At 52.8% G+C, this 23,351-nt stretch overlaps 8 protein-coding genes across 8 annotated transcripts; 3 read left to right on the top strand and 5 right to left on the bottom strand.

The window, feature by feature from the left end:
• Window positions 1-2,778: 2,778 nt before the first annotated feature.
• Window positions 2,779-7,921, bottom strand: J4E92_005211 (uncharacterized protein; the record flags this gene model as incomplete). The annotated part of the gene is made up of 2 exons (XM_051496594.1): window positions 2,779-7,640; window positions 7,687-7,921. 2 exons carry the CDS (start codon window positions 7,919-7,921, stop codon window positions 2,779-2,781), a joined length of 5,097 nt encoding a protein of 1,698 aa, XP_051353314.1.
• Window positions 7,922-8,224: 303 nt separating this feature from the next.
• Window positions 8,225-9,655, top strand: SLU7 (mRNA splicing protein; the record flags this gene model as incomplete). Its single annotated transcript, XM_051496593.1, has 1 exon — window positions 8,225-9,655. The coding sequence occupies one exon, from the start codon at window positions 8,225-8,227 to the stop codon at window positions 9,653-9,655; it is 1,431 nt and encodes a 476-aa protein (XP_051353313.1).
• A 707-nt stretch (window positions 9,656-10,362) lies between these two features.
• On the top strand, window positions 10,363-13,867 carry J4E92_005209 (uncharacterized protein; the record flags this gene model as incomplete). Its single annotated transcript, XM_051496592.1, has 7 exons — window positions 10,363-10,403; window positions 10,501-10,565; window positions 10,615-10,690; window positions 10,743-10,984; window positions 11,032-11,274; window positions 11,323-13,724; window positions 13,781-13,867. The coding sequence occupies 7 exons, from the start codon at window positions 10,363-10,365 to the stop codon at window positions 13,865-13,867; spliced, it is 3,156 nt and encodes a 1,051-aa protein (XP_051353312.1).
• Window positions 13,868-14,135: 268 nt separating this feature from the next.
• On the bottom strand, window positions 14,136-15,443 carry J4E92_005208 (uncharacterized protein; the record flags this gene model as incomplete). Its single annotated transcript, XM_051496591.1, has 3 exons — window positions 14,136-14,572; window positions 14,625-15,211; window positions 15,355-15,443. 3 exons carry the CDS (start codon window positions 15,441-15,443, stop codon window positions 14,136-14,138), a joined length of 1,113 nt encoding a protein of 370 aa, XP_051353311.1.
• A 430-nt stretch (window positions 15,444-15,873) lies between these two features.
• On the top strand, window positions 15,874-16,597 carry J4E92_005207 (uncharacterized protein; the record flags this gene model as incomplete). Its single annotated transcript, XM_051496590.1, has 2 exons — window positions 15,874-16,259; window positions 16,318-16,597. 2 exons carry the CDS (start codon window positions 15,874-15,876, stop codon window positions 16,595-16,597), a joined length of 666 nt encoding a protein of 221 aa, XP_051353310.1.
• Window positions 16,598-17,128: 531 nt separating this feature from the next.
• On the bottom strand, window positions 17,129-18,495 carry J4E92_005206 (uncharacterized protein; the record flags this gene model as incomplete). Its single annotated transcript, XM_051496589.1, has 2 exons — window positions 17,129-17,677; window positions 17,743-18,495. The coding sequence occupies 2 exons, from the start codon at window positions 18,493-18,495 to the stop codon at window positions 17,129-17,131; spliced, it is 1,302 nt and encodes a 433-aa protein (XP_051353309.1).
• Window positions 18,496-19,497: 1,002 nt separating this feature from the next.
• On the bottom strand, window positions 19,498-20,932 carry PIL1 (Eisosome core component; the record flags this gene model as incomplete). The annotated part of the gene is made up of 5 exons (XM_051496588.1): window positions 19,498-19,804; window positions 19,855-20,167; window positions 20,217-20,400; window positions 20,453-20,586; window positions 20,815-20,932. The coding sequence occupies 5 exons, from the start codon at window positions 20,930-20,932 to the stop codon at window positions 19,498-19,500; spliced, it is 1,056 nt and encodes a 351-aa protein (XP_051353308.1).
• Window positions 20,933-21,782: 850 nt separating this feature from the next.
• Window positions 21,783-23,214, bottom strand: J4E92_005204 (uncharacterized protein; the record flags this gene model as incomplete). The annotated part of the gene is made up of 3 exons (XM_051496587.1): window positions 21,783-22,821; window positions 22,870-23,011; window positions 23,064-23,214. 3 exons carry the CDS (start codon window positions 23,212-23,214, stop codon window positions 21,783-21,785), a joined length of 1,332 nt encoding a protein of 443 aa, XP_051353307.1.
• Between the last annotated feature and the right edge of the window lie 137 nt (window positions 23,215-23,351).

The raw sequence follows: 23,351 nt of genomic DNA, 5'->3' as shown, positions 1-23,351 counted from the left end.
TTCCTGCTCAAGAAGAGACAGTGCCAGAATATTCTGCAGTTGACTCGAGCCCGCCTCCGCCCTATATCAAAGATGTCGATCTGGATGTCTTTGTTGTAGAGGTGGATGAATAGGACGACGACGCTGGGAGTGGTTGAAGACTGACGTACCACGCTAGTGTGGCTACGATCCATGTTGTAATATACGAAAATACTTTTTTAAGCCAGGAGTATACATCGCCTTAGGCGGTACTCACCTGTAAAATTTTAATATTGTGTATGCAGCAAAACGCGACACCATTTCTAGTTCACCATGGTTACACTCATTACCTTAGTACTAGGAGGAGCGAAGTAGCAAGTCCCCACTGCCTCGACCATAGTTCTGGGAGGAGCGAGTACTAAATCCCCACTGCTTCGACTATAGTTCACCAACTCTAAATGTTTACTTAAAAACTCTATTGTCTCTATTTCTCTCTCGCAAGTCTTCAAACTCAAATCTCAAGAGACATCTTCCGGACGTTCCAAATCATCACGCCATACAAGCATAGATTACCTAAAGCTTAAGCCGCCACCTCCTGCACTACCTACAACGCCGAATACAAGCTCGAGCAGCGAAGGTAATGTACCTCCATTGTGTGATTCAACTTCATCTTCTAGCAATGCACACACGTCATCGAAGCCAAAATTAACAGTTTTATCAGCTACGCCATCAACAGACCCTACTACGCCATCAGGATCTCCACCAGAACTATCAACGACAACAATCTCAGGCTCATCTGAGACGAGTCTGGACGAAATGTTGCAACCGCAGAACCCCCGCCCTGTCGATAACCCAGTCGAAGAGCCAATCGAAGACGCTCGGGATGAACCGGCGACCAATCCAGCAGTAGAGGTTACTCCTGAGATGCTGCGACAAGCAGCCCGACTTCGCCGCAGGGCTCGGTTGAATCGCAAGTTACTTCTGGAGGAGGTAGCCAAAATAATGAAAAGCTGAACACCCGGGAGCCTACGTTGACGTTACATCAGCTACTTTGCATGTTTTCAACTTGATGTAGGCTGCAAAACTGTTTAGTTTCTTCTAGATGAGATATCTAAACAAGGAAAAGCTGAACACCCTGGAGGCTACGTTGATGTTGTTTCATCTACTTTGCGTGTTTTCATCTCGATGTATGCTGCAAACCTGTTTGGTTCCTTCTTCTTCGGGTGAGGTAGACGAGTCTCCTGTGTTGTATTTGCTTGAACAATGTTCTTGAGGCAGTCTACAGTCTACAACAATGGACGTCGTCTGAAAGACTATTCACGAACAATGATTGCGACAATCCAAACACACCGTTTCCACCAGAGACCTTTCCCGACCTCTCATCACCACAATCGAAGTCGTCTTCGCCTCACTCTTTACCGATGGCCCGACTGACGAAGTCCAAGATGCCGGCACCTGCTCACAAGCCGACTGCGTCCCCGCTAGATCTAATCCGCTTCGGCCACTCCTGCAACGAATTCAACTCTTCCAAATTCTTCGGCACCGCAACACCCTTCCCCTTGAACTACACTACTACCTGGTCAACATCCTTACCATCTCCAACGAACGACAAACTCTACTGCGCCCTATCACCCATCACCACCCCCGATCCAACCAAACAACGCTGCGCAATCTGCCACCTCCACCAAACCAGACACATACATTCTTCTGCATCGTCAAAGAGAGGTATTCCGGTAGTTTCGATACCAGTCTTCACATTGCAGGACTCTGTTGTTTTCCATGAGGCTTGTTTGTTTTCGTATTTGCTTTCTGATCACAATGTAGCTGGTCTGACTGAGGAGTTTTACGAGGAACTGAGGGAGTTGAGGAAGTGGGTTGTTGCGCAGGAGTGGGATTGGGCTGTTTTAGGGGAGGCGTTGGATAGAGTGCTGATGAAGGCAGGGGAGAGGGTGGTGGAAGTGGAGGAAGTGGAGGAGGTAGAGGAATTAGGCGAGATGGTGGATTTGGGGAACGGTTGTTACGTGTCGTAGGTGCTTTATTAAATCCTCTCGTGTTTTGCAAATAGAAGAACCGCCTTTTTACCATTCTGATCAAACTTTCGAGCTGTAGCAGACATGTCGCTGCATAAGCACGCCGTATCTCTTTCCTGATACCGTTAGCGCGAATAGCTTGTGCTTACGCACCTTGGGCTTCTTCCCACCACTCCAGTACAAAATGAACGCATCAGCTTCTATATTCCGTCTCAGTGTCCCTCATCTTATCATAAACATCCCTCATATCCATAATTCTCTCCAACTCCCCAGCAGCGATGTCGACACCTCAATCCCGGGCCATTGACTTGACCCTCCTCAATATAACCGACATCTTCGGTCAGAAAGACAAGACGACGCGTATGCAAGCAATTGCAGATTTCTGGGTACCAAGTTCAGATGTGCTCTTCGTAGACGCATTGGGTGTATTCAAGTCGCATTTGGCAATCAGTGAGATGGTAGAGAAGATACAGGGTATGAGTGGAGAGGGCAATGAGTTTGTTGCTTTAGGTACGTATATCGATCGAAGCTTTGATCGTCGTTCTGGGGGAAGTGAATTGCTAAGAAGATCATGTGCAGGCAATGTCGAATGTCTCAAACATGACGACGGAGAGGATATCTGGGTAACGAAAGTAAAATGGGGCATCACAACAGCCAGTAGTGGAGAAATGGGGTTAACGGGTGAGGATGTCTTGACGATAGTGGGCGGAAAGATCAAAGCATGTTACACGTTTCTTGGCTCGAAGTAATGTACTGTATTTCAGGGTATCCAGAGTAACAACGACCTACTTTACCATGTCAACTCCTTACTACTCTCTGTACTATCTTCCCTTTTCAAATCAGCGTCCTCATCCACCTTCTCCATGAGCTCAATAACAGGCCCAACACTGTCTTTCAGCGCAGTCAACTTCGAGCGTTCCTTGATGCGCGTATAAAAGACTGGACAATCTCTACTATCACATTTGATCTCTTCGCCCCAGGCGAGATTCGAGCAGCGCCGGCATACCTGTTCGACTTCTGCGACGCGCGTTTCGCTGTCCCAGATGCGGTATTTGAGCGAGAGGAGTGAATGTGCTGGGCGCTTGAGACACTTTGCGCAAAGTGGGAGGACGGCGTAGGGATTGTTTTCGCTGCCTGGGAGATGTGTAGGTGGATTTTGAGGTAGCTTCGAACGGCAGACCATGCAGCTTGAAGATTTCATGTAGCTTTCAAGAGTTTTCTTGAGGGATGCGTTGCCACCGGAGGAGAGAGCGTTGCTTTTGTCGTGCTTGATGGTCATGGGAATCGTAATATTGCGGATGCGCTGGACTTTCGGCATCTCATCGAACCATTGTCTTACGTTAGCGCCAACGAGGTTGAAGATGCGCTCGAGTGGTGGGATGAGGTTCTTGCTGATGTAGTATTCGGCATCGAGCTCGAGATGGTCGTTTTGTAGCAAGGTCTCCGGGCTGACGCAGCGATCGATGAGGCGCGCTCCGGGTGCACCGGTGATGACCACGTATGGCACGCGTTCGCCATACTGAGGCTCGGCACGCGGGTCGGCGAGCATACGCTTTGTAGCGATGAGAGCACCGGGCGGCGGAGGGCCCCTGTCAGAGTACGTGCCCAGCTTGACTTCCTTGGCGAAGAGGAAGTCCTGTATACTGACACGGCCCTCCATGATCTTCGCGCATTGCTCCTGGAAGTACCGCTTGACTTGGCTGAGGTCTGATGTGCGGAAAAGGAGCTTAAGAGCCTTCTCTTCGATCTTTTGCTCTGCAGGCGTACCGTCGCGACGGACTGTTTCAATACCCTTCGCGTCAAAGTCGGGCTCTTTCTGATTGCGGTGCTCATACTTGAAGCCAACGTAACGTTTCTTGGCAAGTAAAACGCAAGGATGGTATACCTTCTCGAACTTGAGCTTGATGGGTCGTGGGTTCGCAGCGGTGATAGCAGCCGTTATCTCCTCGCCGATGGTGAATGCTTGATCCTTGGTGCGTCCTTTCAGATGGATAAACAGTGAATCGGTGTCTCCGTAGACGACCTCCGCACCCCACTTCTCCGTAGCGTGTATCATTGCAATCGCCTTCTCCAGGGTTTCGCGACCAGTCTGAACGATACTGTCTGCTATCTCAGAGCATGGCATACGACCGGAAAACGACGCAGATGCGTAGCCGTAAGTGACGTTGGCCAATAGCTTCAGCGCCAGCTGCCTATTATTCAGTAGCTGCTGCAAGGTTCTGTCGTCTTTGTCCTGCTTCATCCCACTCTTGACCATCACACGAGTCTCCAGAATTTCGCCAAGCATCTTCCCTAACAGAGACTTCCGCATTTCTGGTTTGACATACATCATGCCGTTCGGCGCAATGTTGATGTGGTCTTTTACCAATTCCAGCAACTGCGGCTCGCGCTTAAAGTCCATGAAACCCATCTTGTTCTGACCTCGCCAACTGACGATACGTCCGAGACATGTCGAATAGCAATAGTTGTAGGCAATCATAACACTAGGATACAACGATTGGAAGTCCAGAACGAGAACAGGGCTTGAATAGAATGCACTCTGTGGCTCCATGACCAGCGGTAGACATTCGAGCGCATTTTGCTGACCGACCTGCTTCCGACTCGGTGATACAAGGATGAAATTCTCTGGCTTTGCGATGCGGAACATGGTAGACTCGACCTTGAACTGAGAGCCTCGTGAAATGACTGCAAAGAAGTCTACTCCAAGCAGGCGAGCTTGCTCACTAGTACGAGGTACAATTTCGTTTGCTTCCAAGATGTCGAGATTGAGTTGCACACGTGTGCGAAAATGATGAATCACTTTTGTCAGATCCCTTGGCTTTCCATTTGTATACCAAGTCGTAAGATCGGAGTGTTGGTAATGCGGTATGCGTTTGTGCAATAAGTGGAAGACCACGTTTTCCATGGTGTATTGTAGCAGGTTCAGCTCTCCGCGCATAGCTCTCCAGATGTTGATCATATGTCGGCCAGTGATACGGATAGTAGAGGTATGCGTGAAGCCCCAGCGGTCGGCCTCTTTCCCAAATCTGCCATGAGACTGCGACTTCATCCTGCTGATCTCATCGCAAAGATTGTACTCGTACTTCATTCTCGCGCGTTCGATGAGGTAACCCCAAGAGCTATTGTGTACTTCGTATCCCGTGAGTATGTCCGGGTCAAATTGGCGGACGATGTCGACCACGCGGTTGATGAGATCTAGCTCGTCTTCCTCGTATTCAACTTCGACCGGAACTTGCTTAGCAATACGCATAGCGATGCCATCTTCTTCCGAGAAGCACAGTATACCGGAACGCGGTCGATCAGTGGTCGCGTTTTCTTCGCCTTGTACGCTCCAGAAAATGCACTGAATCTCATCTTCAGCCGGGTCTGGTACGAGTGAGCCTCTTGAGTTAACATGTACTTCTAAGCTCATGATGCTCATATACTGAGCTTCGTGCTTAACACTAGTTGTCTCTTGCTTCTGTGAGTACTTGAAGCCATGAGGATTCTTCTGCGTTGGACCTTCTATCTGTGAAATGTGGCTCATTGGGTTGAATTTGCGCACTGGCATAGTTGCCGCCTCGTCTTGTGCCTTGGTTTTAGGCTTCGCCACTTTGCGTTGCTTGACGTGACGGCTGGTCCAGCGCTTCACTTCTTTGAAAGTAGGAGGAGGTCTTGAGAGTTCCCAGTGACGCAAACCACAGTTATGTGATCGTTCTTGATCCATTGTAGCTTGTTTCTTCTTGTCTAACACAACTGCGGGATACTCTCCAATGTTGGCAAGAGAATTACCAGTGGGGTCGAAAGGAGGAAGATACGGTAATGTGGTGCTTTGTAGTTTGAACTCGCGACCCGCATACTCTCTTGGCCGATCTGGAACGTCCTTCTCATCACTGTAATATGCATCCTGATAGATTACCGGTGGAAGTCCCGCATGCATCATGGTGCCTTTGACGACCTCAGCCGGTGGAGGTAGCGCGCCGTAGTAAACAGTACGATGCTTGTGCTGGAACGATGTATCCAGCCGACGCACTAGAGAGGCTACCTTGGAGCGAGCTTGCGAGGTACTACTGTTCGGCACCATTGGCGAGGTCTTTTGATGCGTCCATGGGGTCACAGGAACGAGTTGCGAAGGTCTGGCCGTAAGATGCTTAGGCCCAGGTGTCTTGGGCCCTTCTTGGGAATTTGAATACCCAGATTGACTCAAGCGATGAAGCGTCTCCGGTGCATTCGGGTTCTTTACTACAGGGAACGAGAAAGTAGTCGGCGCCCCTAAGCCTTGAGCTTTGATACTCGCTTGCGACGATTGACCGGGATGAGGTGGATCGTCGTTCTTGTTCAGGGCGTTGCGAAACGAGACACGCCTATTGGTACTCTGGGTTGTTGCCAGGATTCGTTGACGCTTGTTGTAGTCTTCTTCTGCGGGTTCGAGAGAGCGCTTCCTTTGGCTCATCGGGCTGCTGGACTCTGGTTTTTTGCCGTCGTCATCAGGGTCAACTAGATCAATTCCTTCGTCGATGAGTGCATCTTCAGCTTCTATATCACTAGAGCCCTTGAGTAAAGATACTGTTAGGGGATCCATGGATTGCTCTTCCTCGGTGTCAGAATGATTGTCGGCGTCCGCTGGATTGTGGTCTTCGCCGTCCCCAATGGCACCGTCACTGTGAGGCTGTCTGGGTTCTGGCCCGTCAGACGCAAGCTGAGCATCAATGTCAACAGGCGCACCACCTTGTTCTAACGCGTTGACATCTTGCTCGATGCCGTCATCTGGAAGCTGCTGTGTAGACAAGACCTCGGGATAGAGATCTTCGATACTCTCTACAGCAGTCCTGATGCGCTCCTGGCCAGGGATGGGTTTCACGAAACCGTCAAATTTGGCTTCGCCCTTTCCTTGTCTTTCCTCGATGATTAGCTTTTCGATGAGTTCTCGATACTCCTCTTCGTGAATCCATCCACCGGCCTTGGTGTTCCGCATATCAGCCGACATGGACACAAGCACTTCAGCAGGAAAAGGACTGCTCGAAGGATCGGAGAGGCCCATACGACGTTTGCGCCGGCGCGTCTCGTCTCTCCAAAGACCGGCCATAGACGGCACGAATTTGTCGTCTGGATTGCGTGGCATTTGGCTCGATCGCTCTAGGAAGTCGTGGTGGATGGGTCGATATTGTAGTTCGTGCCGATTGAGGATGTCCTGGACGCATATATCGACTTCGAGAGTGCAGTGACTTTGGCGTGGGTATTGATCCTCATCGGCTATGAGTTCGTTGGGAATAGACGCATCGTGCCACTTGTGGACAGTGGTATCTACCTCTTCGCTGTCTGGAACGGGTCCCCGGAACTGGACTTTTGCGCAGTTAATCCAGTCGCATCCGTACAGGTTGTAGTCGCACATCCACTGCAGGAGGTACTGCAGGTGACTCTCATATGGCTGGAACACCCGGTTCAAGATTGCTCCTTGATGCAGCAGGTCGGTAAACCGAGTCATATGCATAGGGTTGAGCATGTAGACTTTCAAGAAAATCTTGTATCCAACACTGTATCCAAAGAAGGGTACACCCTTGACAAGAGATATGTGGCCAACGTAGATCGAATTTCCATCGTATGCATTTCGGCGGTACGCGGTGGCGAGGGCGTGGTCAATGGAGGCGCGGAGGTCCAGAATATACGCGTTGACTAGGAGGGGTCAGCTTGATACCAACTGCACGACTGACATACGCACCGACATCCTTCTCCAAGCTGCCATTGTACTCCAGGTATAGGTAAGGCAGCGCTCCATGGATATGAGCGCACACCTTCTGCCCCGTCTCGGTCGCACCAAACGCCCGGATTACGGGTACTTGCGGTGCGCCCAACCGGCCTGCAGGACCGGCATTGCGCCGAAGAAGAGGGTCGATGTCTGTCGGAGCCGCCTGGTAGTTGTCGATGCAGTTCAGGCGAAAGCGGAAAGTATCCATGACGACACAGCCGGTATCCAGGAAGTGTGTGCGAAAGTGGAGTTTCGCATCGTGTTCAGGAGATCATCCAAAATCAAACTCGCGCAGCGCACGCGACAAGGGTGTCGGTGGCGGAATGGAGTGAAAGAGACGCGAGGCACAACAAGCGCGACCGGACTCGCGTGGTCCCGTGACGTGCGGGATCGACGCTGCAGCCAGCCCTACGCCACTAGTCGGCGGTCCACTTTGGCCGCCATTCTAAAGCTTCTACCAACTGACAACCTTCACCACTCAACGCGACCGAGGCATCCTCCCACGCCCAACATGCCGCCCTCCCAACCCAAGAAGCCCGACGTCTCCGCCGCGGCAAAAGAGCGCAACGAATACATCCCCTCGTTCATTTCGAAGAAGCCCTTCTACGCCGTCGACGAGACTGGCGAGGACAACACCGATTACCTCGAGCATCAGCGTCTGCAGAAGCAGGAGCAAGACTCAAAATGGTACGATCGCGGCAAGAAGATCGGCCCGGCTGCGACCAAGTTCCGCAAAGGCGCATGCGAGAACTGCGGTGCCATGACACACAAGAAGAAGGACTGCTTGAGCCGGCCGCGCAAGGCAGGCGCAAAGTTTACGGGCAAGAACATCGAGGCGGACGAGGTCATTCAAGACGTACAACTAGGCTTCGATGCGAAACGCGATCGATGGAACGGCTACGATGCATCACATTTTGAGGAGGTCATCGAGGAGTACAACGCCATGGAGGAGATCCGGAAAAAGGCCAAAGAAGCTGGGAAAGGTGACAAGTCCGATGACGAGGATGAGGGCGACAAGTACGATGCCGAGACGGACATGGGAAGGAAACAGGCCACATCCACACGGAACCTGCGATTACGAGAAGACACGGCAAAGTATCTGCTCAACCTGGATCTCGACTCGGCGAAATATGACCCCAAAACGCGTTCCATGGTCGACAGCGGCGCGACGGCCGACAACGCCGCTCAACTAGTAGCAGAGGAAGGGTTCATGAAGGCGTCTGGAGATGCAGCTGAGTTTGAGAAGGCGCAGCGATATGCTTGGGAGACACAGGAGCGCGGAGACAAGAACAAGCTACATTTACAGGCCAATCCTACGTCCGGCGAGGTCATGCGGAAGAAGCAGCTCAAAGAGGCTGAGGAGATGGCAGCAGCCAGGAAGAAGGCCTTGGCGGAGAAGTACGGCACACAAGAAAAGTTCACCGACAACTCACTTCGAAAGACAGCCGTCACAGAGAACGAGCGATATGTCGAGTACGACGAGCGAGGCGGCATAAAGGGCGCACCAAAAATCAAGGCCAAATCAAAGTACCCAGAGGACGTGCTCCTCAACAACCACACATCAGTCTGGGGCAGCTGGTGGTCCAACTTCCAATGGGGCTTTGCATGCTGTCACTCGACAGTCAAGAACTCGTACTGCACGGGCGAGGCAGGCAAGGAGGCTTTTGAGCTGGCAGATCGGATGCGCACCGGTGCTGACCTGGACGAAGTACCCAAGGAGATAGCATGGAAGGAAGAGGCTGTCCTGGAGGAACACGTACCCAATGCACCCGACCGCGCCGAAAAAGCAAAGAACGATGCTGCCAGTCGGAAACGAGCTCTCGACGAGATGACGGGAGGCGTAAATGAGGAAGAAATGGAAGAGTATCGCCGCAAGAGGACACTGGCCGCGGACCCTATGGCTGCCTATCTCAGCAAGGGAGGGAAAAGTGAAGCGGTTTGAGGTGTCGAGCCTTTCGTGACGGCGTCATAGGTCATCATTATTGTATTCGTAGCATTGCATGGCGTTCATCATACCCTGGAGTCGCATCTAAGATAGCATGTAAAATGACATAGTAGTTCCTGATGATCGCTGCGTTGGCCATGCGTGATCGGTACAGTTCACAGAGCAAGGGTGCGTCCAGCGAAGTCATGCAGCCCTGTTAGTGAAGACGCATCTTGTCGCCCTCCATCACGGATGCCAACTCAGACCCGAGTCGGTTGCGCATGCAGCCGCGTATGCGTTGTTAGTCCATGGCGAAGGCAGCAGTTTAGGCCAGGATGCACAGCCCAAGTGGAGGAGTTCGCGGCACCCGATGCAGCAAGAAGGCGCTTCTAGCTGCATGGCTCGGAAGATTCTAGCTTGAGTAAAGAGGTTTTGCCTGCGAGCAAATCTAGAATTCAGTATTAGATACAAGGGTTAGACCCGGTCGGGGGTGAAGGCGATGACGAAGCGCCAAGCTGCACGAACCACCTCCCGGGGGTCGAGTAGTAGGAGCTCCTCTGATGGTTGACTGACCCAAGAACGCAACCAAATATCTCAACCCCACACCTCCCCATTTCCGCGCATTGCTTTTGCGCGCCTTCTCCGACACCGACCATTAGCCTTTCCCTCCTACAACTACCTACAACTACGAACAACAAGCTCAGAAGGAGCGCACGGCGACCAAGATGGCGCTCTACGGAAGCTCGCGCAACGTGGATATGGGCAAGTACGTATATCACCATCATTATGCCGGCACCCTTTAGCCTCTGGGCGAGAGATTTCAACAGGAGAAATGTGACATGGCCTAACATGTCTCAATCCAGGCAGGAGTCGGAGCTTGCCATCAACATTCGCAAAGCCACGAGCATCGAAGAGGTCTCCCCCAAGCGTACGTATCGGAACTCGTCAGTACGCGCATGAAACTCACAACAGCGCAGGGAAACACGTGCGAGCATGCATCGTCTACACATGGGATCACAAGAGTTCCGCGTCTTTCTGGCAGGGCATGAAAGTGTAAGAGCGCACCATGGTGCCCAATCCGCCCAATGCTAATAGCATATTCCAGGCAGCCAATCCTCGCCGACGAGGTGCAGACCTTCAAAGCGCTCATTACCGTCCACAAGGTCCTCCAGGAGGGCCACCCTATCGTTCTTAAGGAGGCGCAATCGAACACCAGCTGGCTTGAGAGCCTATCACGGGGCTCCACGGTCGGAGAAGGCATGCGGGGATATGCGCCGCTCATTTCAGAGTACATCTACTATCTTATGGCCAAGCTTGCTTTCCACCGACAACATCCCGAGTTCAATGGTACGATGAGCGGCAGCAAGACGCGGATAACTGGCTGATTGGAATAGGAACCTTCGAGTACGAGGAGTACATCAGCTTGAAGTCGATCAATGACCCTAATGAGGGCTACGAGACCATCTCGGATCTTATGACGCTACAAGATCAGATCGATGCTTTCCAGAAGCTCATCTTCTCACATTTCCGGAGCGGCGCGAACAACGAATGTAGGATAGCGGCGTTGGTGCCACTGGTTCAGGAGTCCTATGGTATCTACAAGTTCATCACCAGCATGTTGCGCGCAATGCACACCAGTAAGGACTAGAGTCTCGGTTGATTTGCGACCCAACTAACCAGCGTAGCACTCGGTGACGACGAAGCGCTCTCTCCTCTCCGCGGCAGATACGATGCCCAGCACTACCGTCTCGTCAAATTCTACTACGAATGCTCGAATCTTAGATACTTGACCAACCTCATTACAGTGCCAAAGCTGCCACAGGAACCACCGAACCTGCTCTCTGAAGATGAGAGTGCGCCCGCGCTACCTCAACGACCCCGCAACGAGAAGCCCGAACCCGCTCGCGCTCCATCAGTCGACCCAGAGCCAATCAACGAGTTCTGGAAAGATAATCAGCGGAGGCAACAAGAGGAATACGAGGCTGAACAGCAGAGACTACAGAGGCAATGGGAGGAGGCTCAGCAACAGCAGCAGCAGCAAGCGATGCAGGCACAACGTGACTTCGAGGAGCAACAACGGCTTCAGGCAGAGCAAGCTCGGTTGGCGCAAGAACAACTCATGCGCGAACAGTACCAACAGCAGACACAGGGTCGCCTTGCTGAGCTTGAGCGAGAGAATCTAAACGCGCGCGCTCAGTACGAACGCGATCAGCTGATGCTGCAACAATACGACCAGCGGATGAAGGCATTGGAGGGCGAGATCAACCAGATGAACCAGAACTTCCAGCAACAGATGGGCTCGCGAGACGATCAGATAAGAGCACTTCAGGAGCAGCTCAACACATGGAGATCAAAGTACGAATCGCTGGCCAAGCTCTATTCGCAATTGCGTCATGAGCATCTTCAGCTGCTACAGAAGTTCAAGGCAGTTCAGCTCAAGGCGAACTCCGCCCAGGAAGCCATTGATGGGCGAGACAAGCTGCAACGCGAGTTGAAGACCAAGAACTTGGAACTGGCAGACATGATTCGCGAGCGCGACCGAGCGCTCATGGAGAAGGACCGTCACACTGGTGGCCACCGTGAGGAGACTGAGAAGCTGAAGAGGGAGCTCCGTGCTGCCCTAGACAGAGCCGACAATCTCGAGCGTGGCAAGGGCTCAGAACTTTCGGCAATGCTGTCAAGACACAACCGAGAAATCGCGGATCTTGAGGAAGCGCTGCGGAACAAGACCCGCGCGCTAGACGAGTTCCAGATGAAGTACCGTGAAGGTGACTCTGACCTGGAGCGTCAACTGCGCGACAAGGAGGAGGAGCTGGAGATCTTCCGTGCTGGTATGGACCAGACGCTACTCGAGCTGAACGAGCTGAAGCTCAACGCTGGTACCAACGATGATGTCCTGGACGGCCACTTGGACACAATTATCCAAGACAGCCTCCAGAAGATCAACGACCTCATCGACTCCGTCCTCCAGAGTGGTGTGCAGCGTGTTGACGATGCGCTGTATGAGCTCGACTCTCCTATGCAAGCCGGAAACCAGAATGCCACTGGCGCGTACGTGCTTTCGCAGATTGAGAAGGCATCAACGTGCACCATGGAGTTCTCGACTGCTTTCAACAACTTCATTGCTGACGGGCCGAACGCCAAGCACGCTGAGGTTATCAACGCCGTCAGCAACTTTGGTGGCGCTATCGTCGATGTGTTGGTGAACACCAAGGGACTGACGCGATTCGCTTCTGATGAGAACAAGGCTGACCAGCTCATCAACGGCGCGAGAGCCTCTGCAACCTCGACCATTAGGTTCTTCCGTAACGTCCAGTCAGTGCGCATGTACGACATGGACGCAGAGCAGAAGATCAACGTTGTCATCAACAACAGCACAGAAGTCGTGCGCAACCTGCAGAGCTTGTCCAAGCTCGCGGACGCCTTCGCACCCAAGAGCAAGATCACCAACGCCTCTGGCGATCTTGGTGACTTGGTTGACAACGAGTTGACCAAGGCAGCCAACGCCATCGACGCAGCTACCGAGCGTCTGTCCAAGCTGATGAAGAAGCCGAGAGATCAGTACTCTACCTACGAGCTCAAGATCCACGACTCCATCCTCGAAGCCGCCATCGCCGTCACAAACGCCATTGCGCAGCTCATCAAGGCCGCCACCGAGTCCCAAAAGGAAATCGTGCGCGAAGGCCGGGGCAGCATGTCCAAGACCCAGTTCTACAAGAAGCACAACCGCTGGACCGAAGGTCTCATCAGTGCCGCCAAGGCCGTCGCCACATCGACAAACATGCTCATCGAGACCGCCGACGGCGTCATTTCCGGTCGCAACTCGCCCGAGCAGCTTATCGTTGCTTCCAACGACGTTGCTGCTTCCACCGCTCAGTTGGTGGCTGCCAGTCGTGTCAAGGCCAGCTTCATGAGCAAGACGCAAGACAGGCTGGAGAGCGCATCCAAGACTGTCACTGCGGCTTGCAGGTCGCTTGTCAGGCAAGTGCAGGAGATCATCGCCCAGAAGAACAGGGACGAGGGCGAGGTTGTCGACTACAGCAAGTTGGGCGACCACGAGTTCAAGGTCCGCCAGATGGAGCAGCAGGTACATATTCATCAAAGATTCTTTGGAGAAGAGCAGACGCTAACAGATGATTCTAGGTCGAGATTCTGCAACTCGAGAACTCGCTTGCGCAGGCTAGGACTAGGTTGGGTGAGATGCGCAAGCTTTCTTACCTTGAAGAGTAGATGTCTGCACTTTGGCGCTTGTTCGTTCGTGTGGATAGCTGCTGGTTTATCGTGGATAGTTACCATTCATTATTATTGTCTCATGGTGGACACCCTCTTTGTAAACAAAGCTTGTTCTTCTTCCTCTATAGTTTTGAAAGGGAAATCAAGGATGCCTTTGGCATTTGTTGTGATTGACGTTATCTTTCGTGTGAACATTTCCTGACTATCGTACATGAACCCACATCACCCTATCTCAACGCTTTCTCTTCAGCCCCAAGTTGGGATATCATCCCATGCGAGATCGCCTCAGCTGAAGATCCAGAGGAAAACCCTCTTCCTCCCCCTTCTTATACAAGACCAAAGCCTCCTCAACCGTAAACATAACCCCCCTCTCAATCCTGGCTTTCGCCTTCGCCTCCTTCAGCTCAACCTGCCTCGCCCGAATCTTCGCCAGACAAGCTTTCATCTCGTCGGAAGCCAGAGCGCGCTTCTTCTCCTCAGCCTCGCGCTTCTTCTCTGAAGCTTGGCGCTCCAGCTTGCCGACTTCGATGCCAATCATCTTGGCCGAAAACTCATCCGCGGAGACAATGTCGTCCGCAAGCTCTCCCACCTCCTCCGGTCGGAAGGCGGGTTGCTGGTCTGTATTCTCGAACCCGGGCCATGTAGGTGGGTTTTGCTCATCCCACAACCTCATGTAGGTTGGTAGGTATGTCAAGAGGTGAACTGTTTCACTCTGTTAGCATCATGTAGGCTTCAGAGTATGTTGAGAACTCACCTGCGCAGCCCTCATAGGCCTTGACGGCACCAAGATGCTCACCCACCAAGCCATCCTTGATACAAGGACAGTAGATGATCGGACGGTTTGGGCGGGGGTCTTGGTAGACGAGGTGGCCGCACACCAGGCAGAAACGTACAAGCCGGTTTGAGCCGAGATGGTATGTCGTTCCCCGGAGTAGGTCGTCGTGTTCATCTCCTGTTGTGGGTACGCCGCATGTCAGATCGCAGTCTCTGCACACGCCCAGGAATTTGTCGTCGAATTCGGGGTCGTTGGGAAGAATGGGGTAGACTTGGAAGCATAGCCGGCAGCCAAGATAACCCTGGCCTTTGGTGTACGGGTTGAGGGTGTATGGGGTGCACTTGGCATGCGCACGCCTCACGACGAATGCTATCTTGTCTTGGAGCTTGAGGCCATGAGAGAAGCCTACTTCGACCAGTGGGCGGAAATGGCGATGAGTCTGGCAGAGGCGGAGGGCGTTCTGGTAGTCTGTTGCCTGGATAATGCCACAGAGGACAATCGGCGGTAGATCCAATAGGCTTCTGCGCTGTTCGGGGCTGACAGGGGCCTTGATCTGAAGTCCTTTGCTACAAGGTTAGTCGGAAGGTTAGTCAAGATCCAAGAAGCGAAATAGAAGAAGCGAAGTAGAAGAAATGAGGTAGAAGAAGCGCAGTAGAGGTAAAAAAGAGATAAATGTAGAGGCAATGCACGGAGGTTAGTCAAGTCGTACAAATCCAGAGTGAGGTTTCGGGCTCCAGTGTCGTTTGCTCGATGGGCAGCGCTCTGTTGGGCAGCGACGCCAGAGTTGGGCTGTGCCATCTTCTGAGCAGAGACCTCGGGAGTGTGAGAGCTTGGTAGCAGCTGGTATCTGGCTGTGATCTGATTGTGATCTGGTCGTGATCTGGTCGTGATCTGGTCGTGATCTGGTCGTGATCTGGCTGTGATTTGACTGTGCTTCACAAGTATCCTAGAACGCTGTATTCAATCACGTAAGTTGTACTCGGTTAGTGAATGATCAAGTGTTGGCAGGTTCTTGTCAACAAACAACAGGTTCAAAATCATTCAATGTTGTTTGTGCCCAGGTGCCTGTGGAGAAGTGGGGCTGGCTTAGCGGGACACGCGATCACGTGCGTGGACTAGCGCGCTTCTCGAGTAAACAGCGATTGATGGAGACAATGCGCCCGCTACAGCATCTATTGACTGGCTTCATAGTACATCGAAATCCGTCGCAGTCTGTGATCATACCATCATGCCTACCGCCACGAATCCAGAATCGCGCTCTCCATCTCCCACACCCGCTCGACCCATCGCAGACGCACCCGGCCCGCGCGCGCAAGGTCTGATCAATGTATTCAACCAAGCCTCCAAAGCGACCTTAGACAAGTGTTCGGCCAAGAACTTCGCTTCGTGCTTCCCAACGGCTGCGCAGTATAGCCCAGAGGTGCTGGACAATTTGCGAGGGCAAATTGTGGATCAGTTGGATCGGACATGGAAGAGCAACTTTGAGGACATCATGGAGAGGAGGAATGTCGTTAGGCTGCTCAACTCGCTGGACCAGTGCATAGAGGATGCGAAACTCAGGAAGAAGCGCGCTGAAGCGAGTGCCAATGGTGGACCTGTAGAGACGCCTGTGCCGTGAGTTCTGCGAATGCGCCCGTTCTTGTTACTCTCGAATACTGACTCGAGGGCATAGACCGCATACACTTACTCCAGCCGAAATACACCTAGCGCACCTTATGCCGTTCCTCGAGAAGCAAGCGACCGATATGAACACTAAGCTCGTCGAGACTCAGCAGTCAAACACCGAGCTGCTTTCGACCGTCACCGCACAACGCGCCGAGATAGAAGCCCTAGTACGAGGCCTAGAGAATGTCATACAAGATCTGGATGCTAGCGCGCAGATCATGGCTCAAGACGATGTTCAAGAATTGAGCAGAGAGACTAGGGATCTTGAGATGGAAATGAGGACATGATACTACAGGGAAGAACAATTACCCCCAGGATACTAGGAGTTTCATCTTGAAGACTCGGAAAGATATCGCATCTCTACCATGATCGCGCCACGCGCTCAGAACCAGCGTCGGGTCCGACTCCCCGCTTAGTTACCCGAACAGGGCTCTCGTGAGAGCTACAGATGCCTGAGACTTACAGGAGGAAGATGGCGGCGAAACCATACTCGCAAACATCGAGAGAAGATAGATGCGGGAACGGCGGTCGAGAGGACGCACGGTGATAGTTGCAGAGATTGCAAGTCCCTGTTAGTGGAATGCAGTAAATAGACATGTCAGCTACCGCGAGGGCGAATAAGAGAGGTATCAGGTGCACCAAGGTTGACAACAGGAGTTGAAGGCTCGAGAACAGGCAATTTGCCCATTGTCGCAAAGGATACGACACAAACGGGTCATACAATGTACTTCTGAAAAATATAACAACATTATGAGTATACGCATCTGTCCATTTCAAACCCGGACTATATACACATCACTCATATTACCCTACCCCATCTATGGCATATAGCACTTGAGCAACGAACCCAAACTCAGCTCACTGCCCGTCTGCAACAACAGATTCAACGCGCCAGTACCAAGGTACACAGGGCACTTAATCGCCTGCGCCTCATCCACAGCCTGCTTCAACGATTCCGCATAACCCCCAAGCACCTTACCCTTCCCATCCTCCTTGCCTTCCAAAACAGCAATCATCTTCGCACCAGCATCCTTGAACATGGCACTTCCACCCGCGGCATCACACGCCAACTCGTAAAACTGCGCTAATGGGATACCGACGTGTTTGGCTAGCGAGATGGCTTCAGCTGCGGAGACAAGATGGATGCCGGTTAGGAGGTTGACTACGAGCTGGAGCTTGGCTTCTTTGTTCTCGGCCGAGAGGCTGCTTTGGATGCTGGTGACGGGCTCGGAAGTCCACAGGCGGACGATGCCTGAGTCGTCGTTGGCGCCCCAGCCGCGGTCGAGGGCGGAGAAGTAGACTTGTTCGGCGGCTGAGCAGAGGGTGGCTGGGAAGGCTACGCTGCGGGACATGGATGTGATGATTCCCTGTTTTGTTTTTGTTAGTACAATGCCACATCACTTCGGGATCCTGAGGGTGGAGGGATACTTACAGTATCCTTCAGAATAATCGTTACAGCACTCGCTCCCGGGAAATAGTCTTCCTTCAGCGTCCTCTGACTGCGGTTTTCAAACATCCAACTCCAACCCGTACTCCCCAGCACCTTGTCGTACACATCCTGTCCGTTCAAGCCCAGTCTAGCAGCGAACCCGTATGCTTCGCTGAGAGACAGGATTTGGATTGCCGCAAGCACCTGGTGAACCATCTTCATGTTGCTGCCAGCACCGATGCCGCCATCAACGATGAAAAGCTTGGAAGGGGCGGACATTTCTTCGAGTAGCCATTGGCCTTTTGAAAACGCGACAGAGGAGGCGCCCGCCATAATGGAGAGGGTGCCGTCTGCGGCCCGGCCTGCACCACCGGAGACAGGTGCATCGATGAATAGTACATCATCGCGGCCGATATCTACCAGCTCTTTCTCTACACTCTTCGCGTACGCACTTGGTACTGTCGAGCACAGCAAGAGTGTCGCTCCCTTTGGCAAAGCGTTCACAATGCCGTCTTTGTCGAAAAGCGCGGGTTGAGCCTGCATGGCCGATGCGACCATGACGATGTAGAAAGGCTTGTCTTTTGCAGAGTCTGAGAGTGATGTTGATGGTGTGCCGCCCGCAGCCTTGAACTTCTCCAGCGAAGGAGGATAAACGTCGAAACCGGTTACAGGGTAGCCTTGCTTGACGAGATGCGTGGCCATACCCATGCCCATTGCTCCTAGGCCGCAGAAGCCGATTTGGGGTTTAGACGACATTGTTATGGTGTTTGTGGTGTCTTCCTGGTTTGGGTTGAAAGAGGGAGACCAGTTTGGTGTCCCAAAGTATCCTATCTCAACGCTGGGTTTTCAACGTTGATGCGACGAATACTACACGGAAGCCGGTATCCACAGATGCAGTAGCTCTCTTCGGTGTCACTCTTCTTTATGCTGTTCCCAGTATCTAGCTCTTTCTTAATTGCGATATACCCGATCTGACGTTTGAAGTTGAGAGTTGGAGTCAAGATGTCAGTCACAAAACATCGACCACGAACTTCTCTCCCATCACCCCACAGTTCAACGTCACACGCCGCTACGTTCCCCAGGGAAAATGGCCTTGGGCCGGCAAAAGACCCGTCTTCGGTCATTGACATTCATCCTGGTTGCCCCGCACTATGAGCGAAACCGGTTAGGTGGGGTATCTCTCACCCGCCGAAAGTGGGTCGTCGGCAAATGACCGATGGCAGACTGTGTTGGGGAACCCGGCCGCACCAAGATTGTACATTGAGCATCGGCGGGCGGGCCGGCTCGATGAAAAGATGCTGCGGCTTGTTGATGAGAACGAAGTGTGTCCGGCCGGTGGGCTTCAGGTTCGGGTCAATGTATGCCGTGATAGAGACTGAATACAAACTCACATAGTGTTGCGACGATGGGATCTTCTGGACTTCGATCACATAACGATAAATGCGGATGTCGTATCATGTTCAACGAAGCATATAGATTATCTCATTACACTATTACTGCAAGGTTCATACAACGCGCGGTGAAAATCGTCAAAAAGTCGTGATATCCATGTGACCAAAACCAGACTTCAGCTTCTAGTGAGATTGATCATCCAGAAAGCTTTCCATCACATAGCCCAAGCCACATTGATCGGATATATCGGATCCAAAACTGCAGTGTCGTCGCTCATTCCATCAGGGGTATAAGTCGTCAGTCCTCGTGAAGACGGACTATTAGCGGACAGAGAGTGGAACACTGCTTAAGCCGTCAGTGTGACGTCTAAGCAGCAACAACCCTCTCGTCCTCGCGACCGCGCTGGTGCTCACTAGCGATGGTGGAAGTGACATCGTCGTCAAGATCTTCGCCCTCGTAGCCGTTGCCCTGGTGCTGCTCAGCAGGGATCCACAAGCCAGACTCCCTGTCGAGGGCCTGGTCTTGGCCAGAGAGGTCAACACCCTCGCCCATGTTGCGGTTCTGGTTGCGGCGACGCTGAGAAAGGGTGCGCGATCGCTGGGAGAGCTTGGAGGAGACAGAGGCGTTCTGAGACACCCAGTTGGTAAGGGCATCCTCGCAGTCTTGGATGATGCTGTGGCATGTTAGTGGGGGGTTCTCATTGAAATGAATAGAGAAACTTACGCCTTGCTAGCCTCATAGCCATCGTAAGCTTGGCGGGTCTCTCCGGGAGTGACGGGGGTGTCGTCAACAAGCTCGAGCAAGTGCTTTCCGTAGCCGGCAATGATAGCCAGCTTCTCGCAGTGCTCGCGCATAGCATCGAATTGGTACGTGAAAGCTGCCTTGAGCTTCTCACGGGTGATGTTGGAAAGTTGGGCCTCTGCGACGAGGGACTCGGCCTCAGCGCGTACAAGCTCCTGCTCAAGGACAACAATCTTGGGAGAGTTGGGCTCCTTGTACTTCAACTGAGCAATCTGATCGGTGATCTTCTGCTTGCCTATTTGAACGTAAGCATCAATCGGACAGCGCGCATGTAGAGTACTTACGGTCACGGCTGGGCTGGACGGAAGCCTCAATGTTGCGGATGCTCTTGATGGTGACGCGGTATTGGTCGTAACGGTCAACGTACTGGTCCTCGAGCTCACCGATCTCGTAGATGAGGACACCGAGCTTGTCAGTGACGTCAGAGACGTCGTCGTCGCAAGCCTCGCCCCAGATGGAGAGTTGTTGCTGTGTGGCCAGTTAGTACTACGTAGAGTCGCACAGGGTTGTGCAAGCTTACTGCGACCTCCATGCGCTCCCTGGAAACAAGCTCCATGCTGCGCATGACGTTCTTCTCCATCTTGACAAGTTGTGACAGCTTCTTTGCAAGGTCGGGTCCGAAGGCACCAGCGGACTTGTGGCGGAAGGTGTGGCCTGTATGGTAGAAGACCAGTCAGCAACTGTAACATGAAAAAGCATTCTCTGAACGGTCTGGACGCTATCCGGGAGCATCAACGATCGAAATGGTCGTCGTCGCTGAACCATGCGACGAGCTCTGCACATACGGTGTGCAAAAATGGCATTAAGCGAAGCTCCTCGCACGATTCGCGTCGTGGCTGGAAACAAGACCAAAGCGGGCAGAATCGTATCGAGAGGACGTACCGATGTTGGCCTTGCCAAAGAAGCGTCCGCTCTTAGTCGAGGACGAAGGGGGCGGGGGACTCTGAATCTGCGACGCCGTGGGCGCGCGAGACTGGCGCATGCTGTAGGTTCTGTGCATATTGGCGGTGGTGTTCTGGCGATTGATCAAGTGTGGATTGGGGGAATGTATTCGTGCTTGAAGTTTCGGGGGCGGCGCGGTGTTGATATGGAAGGCGCAGAGATGTCGCGGTATGACGGAGGTTTTGTTTAGGGGACTTCAATGACGTAGCGTTTGCCTAGCCCCACTCTCCCCGTGGCGATCATGTTCTCGGGCACGCTACCTTCCCTCACATCATGCACATCCTCCACACTGCGACATTGGCACGCCCAAACCAGCATAGAGCATCCTTCTACGACCCTGAGTACCTGCATTCGACCCAGACCCTTTCTCGTGGTTTGCACCCGTATGCGACACACATATTGTACACAATCAGACAATGGTTGCCCTGCTTGCGCTGATCCTACCTAGCTTGGGGCCAGAACTTTTGGCGCCAGTGGCTATGTTCAATCCGGCTGATGTGACGTTGATGTGTGCCTGTTTTCGGGACCTATGGGCGCCATGACAACCGCACTACCAGGAAATCGTCTCTCCCTAGATCCTCGGAGAGAGCCATTCAAGTCGTCTATAAATCAGGTTGCGCATCTATTAAGGTTCAAATGGGTACTTTCTGTAGGTTTTCAATGCTCGCCAGGACAGCGACTATATGGCAGCGGAGATATTGCTGTAGACAGAGGGAGTTGGTTGCCGGAGGTTCCGCGACGTGTGTGTACAGCACTGGTGCAGAGTGGTTGTCTTTGCAATTACAAATTTTCGCTTGCAATGGCAAGCTTTGGCCAATGGCAGAAACTTGGTTTTCTCAAAGTCTACACTGCCCATGTATAATTCGTGCATAAAACAATGGTATATCGTCGAAACATCTTGCTCGGAACTAATACATCGCTCCGTCATGCAGCGAGTTGGCGAAGACACTGAGAATGCTACCTGCTTCGCCCAGGCCAGTAGTTGGGCGCAGAGCCCAGAAGATAAGTTCGCCCTCCCGCGGTGACCGGCGGTGGTGCACAGCTAGCGATGCTAGTCCCACTGCGAATACAGTTGTCACACCTAGGAGGGTGTTGACGAACAACGGAGACGGGACCTCAGATCTGATGCGCTTTGATACTAGCGTTGGCTGTGAGACAACGACGTTATGCCGTCGAGACAAGGCAGACATTCCAGGAATGTTGCCCAAGATCTCCTTCGCACTAGCTACCGTACTGGAGGCGAGAGTCTGTGATCTTGCTGTCCATGGTAGAGAAGTACTTCTTAGGAGTTTCTTCGCGCCCGTAGAAACAGACCAGACCTCTACAGGGTCGACCTCGTCGGTGTAGAAGAAATCCTTGCGCAACTTACGAATGTATGCTCCGATGCGTGGATACTTGGTCTGGATAGTCTCCCTAAGCCAAGCTTGGGGCACCATTGGGTAGTACAGCAGGGACAGATAGCCAAAAGCAAGACAATCCAAGCTAGAAGGCAGCTCTCCACGAAAGAGATGGTCGTGTTTCCCCAATAGATCTGATAAGGGATCCAGGAGCTCACCCGACAGAGCATCCAGTCTAAAGCGCGCAGCGTATACTTGGCCACCTAGGAGACCGCCTAGACCCTTTCCACGTCCCATGCTCATGGCGCTGGGTTGACTTTCGGTCGGTATGCCGGCTGCCCTTTTTGCGGCCTCATATTCGGACGAAGCAGTGCCCCGACCCGGCGCAAAGCCTTCCTCAGCTGTAGTATCCACATCCAAGCTACTGAGTCCCATGTGCGCCGTCCGGGCTCTCGCAAGGTCTCGTCGTTTCGGCGGGACGGTGTAGTTGGCATACCATGGCAGGATTGCGGTATAAGCGGACGAGGTCGCGGTGTTGTAGTTTTCGGCAGAGACGTAGAGGGACAGGTCGATCAGAGGCGTCGCCGTGGACTGGAGAAACGTGATGAAACTAGAAATGTGTTAGAACACGCCTAGTACTTGGTCGTTGGGTACCCACGCCGTCCTGTCGGTCCGCTGTCTACTGGATAGGTTGGCATCGAGGTCATTGGTAACTGCAGGGTGATTACGGAGGTATGCGACAATATCCTCGAAGCCGGATGCGGTCGCAACATCGTCATCAAAAAGGATCGGCAGGCTCTCTGCTGCTGTGTAAGAATGTACATCGGCCACGGTGGGGTTGCAGTCCTGTACCTGTGGCGCCAACCGTGGGGTCGTGCTCCGCGACGAGTGTCCAGTCGCCCTTGGGGATCACGCGCTGGCAGTAAGCAACCGTCGCTATGCATTCCGGCTCTATTGAGGGGAGGCCAAAGGCTGGGCCCCATACATGAAGCTCAAGCACCATGTCTTGTGCCGTGTTGCGGTGCGCTGTTGGTCTGGGAGATCCTGACGCACTTCTCTACAACCTCTGCGCACGCCGATCGGAACGTTCCTAGCGTCGGAACGCGTGCACGTGAACACGCATCATCGTTGGTTTCCATG

The sequence above is a fragment of the Alternaria infectoria genome (assembly GCF_024043175.1).
Source record: "Alternaria infectoria strain BMP 0036 chromosome Unknown scaffold_7, whole genome shotgun sequence".
Classification (NCBI taxonomy): Eukaryota; Fungi; Ascomycota; class Dothideomycetes; order Pleosporales; family Pleosporaceae; genus Alternaria; species Alternaria infectoria.
This window is presented reverse-complemented; position numbering and strand designations above follow the sequence as displayed.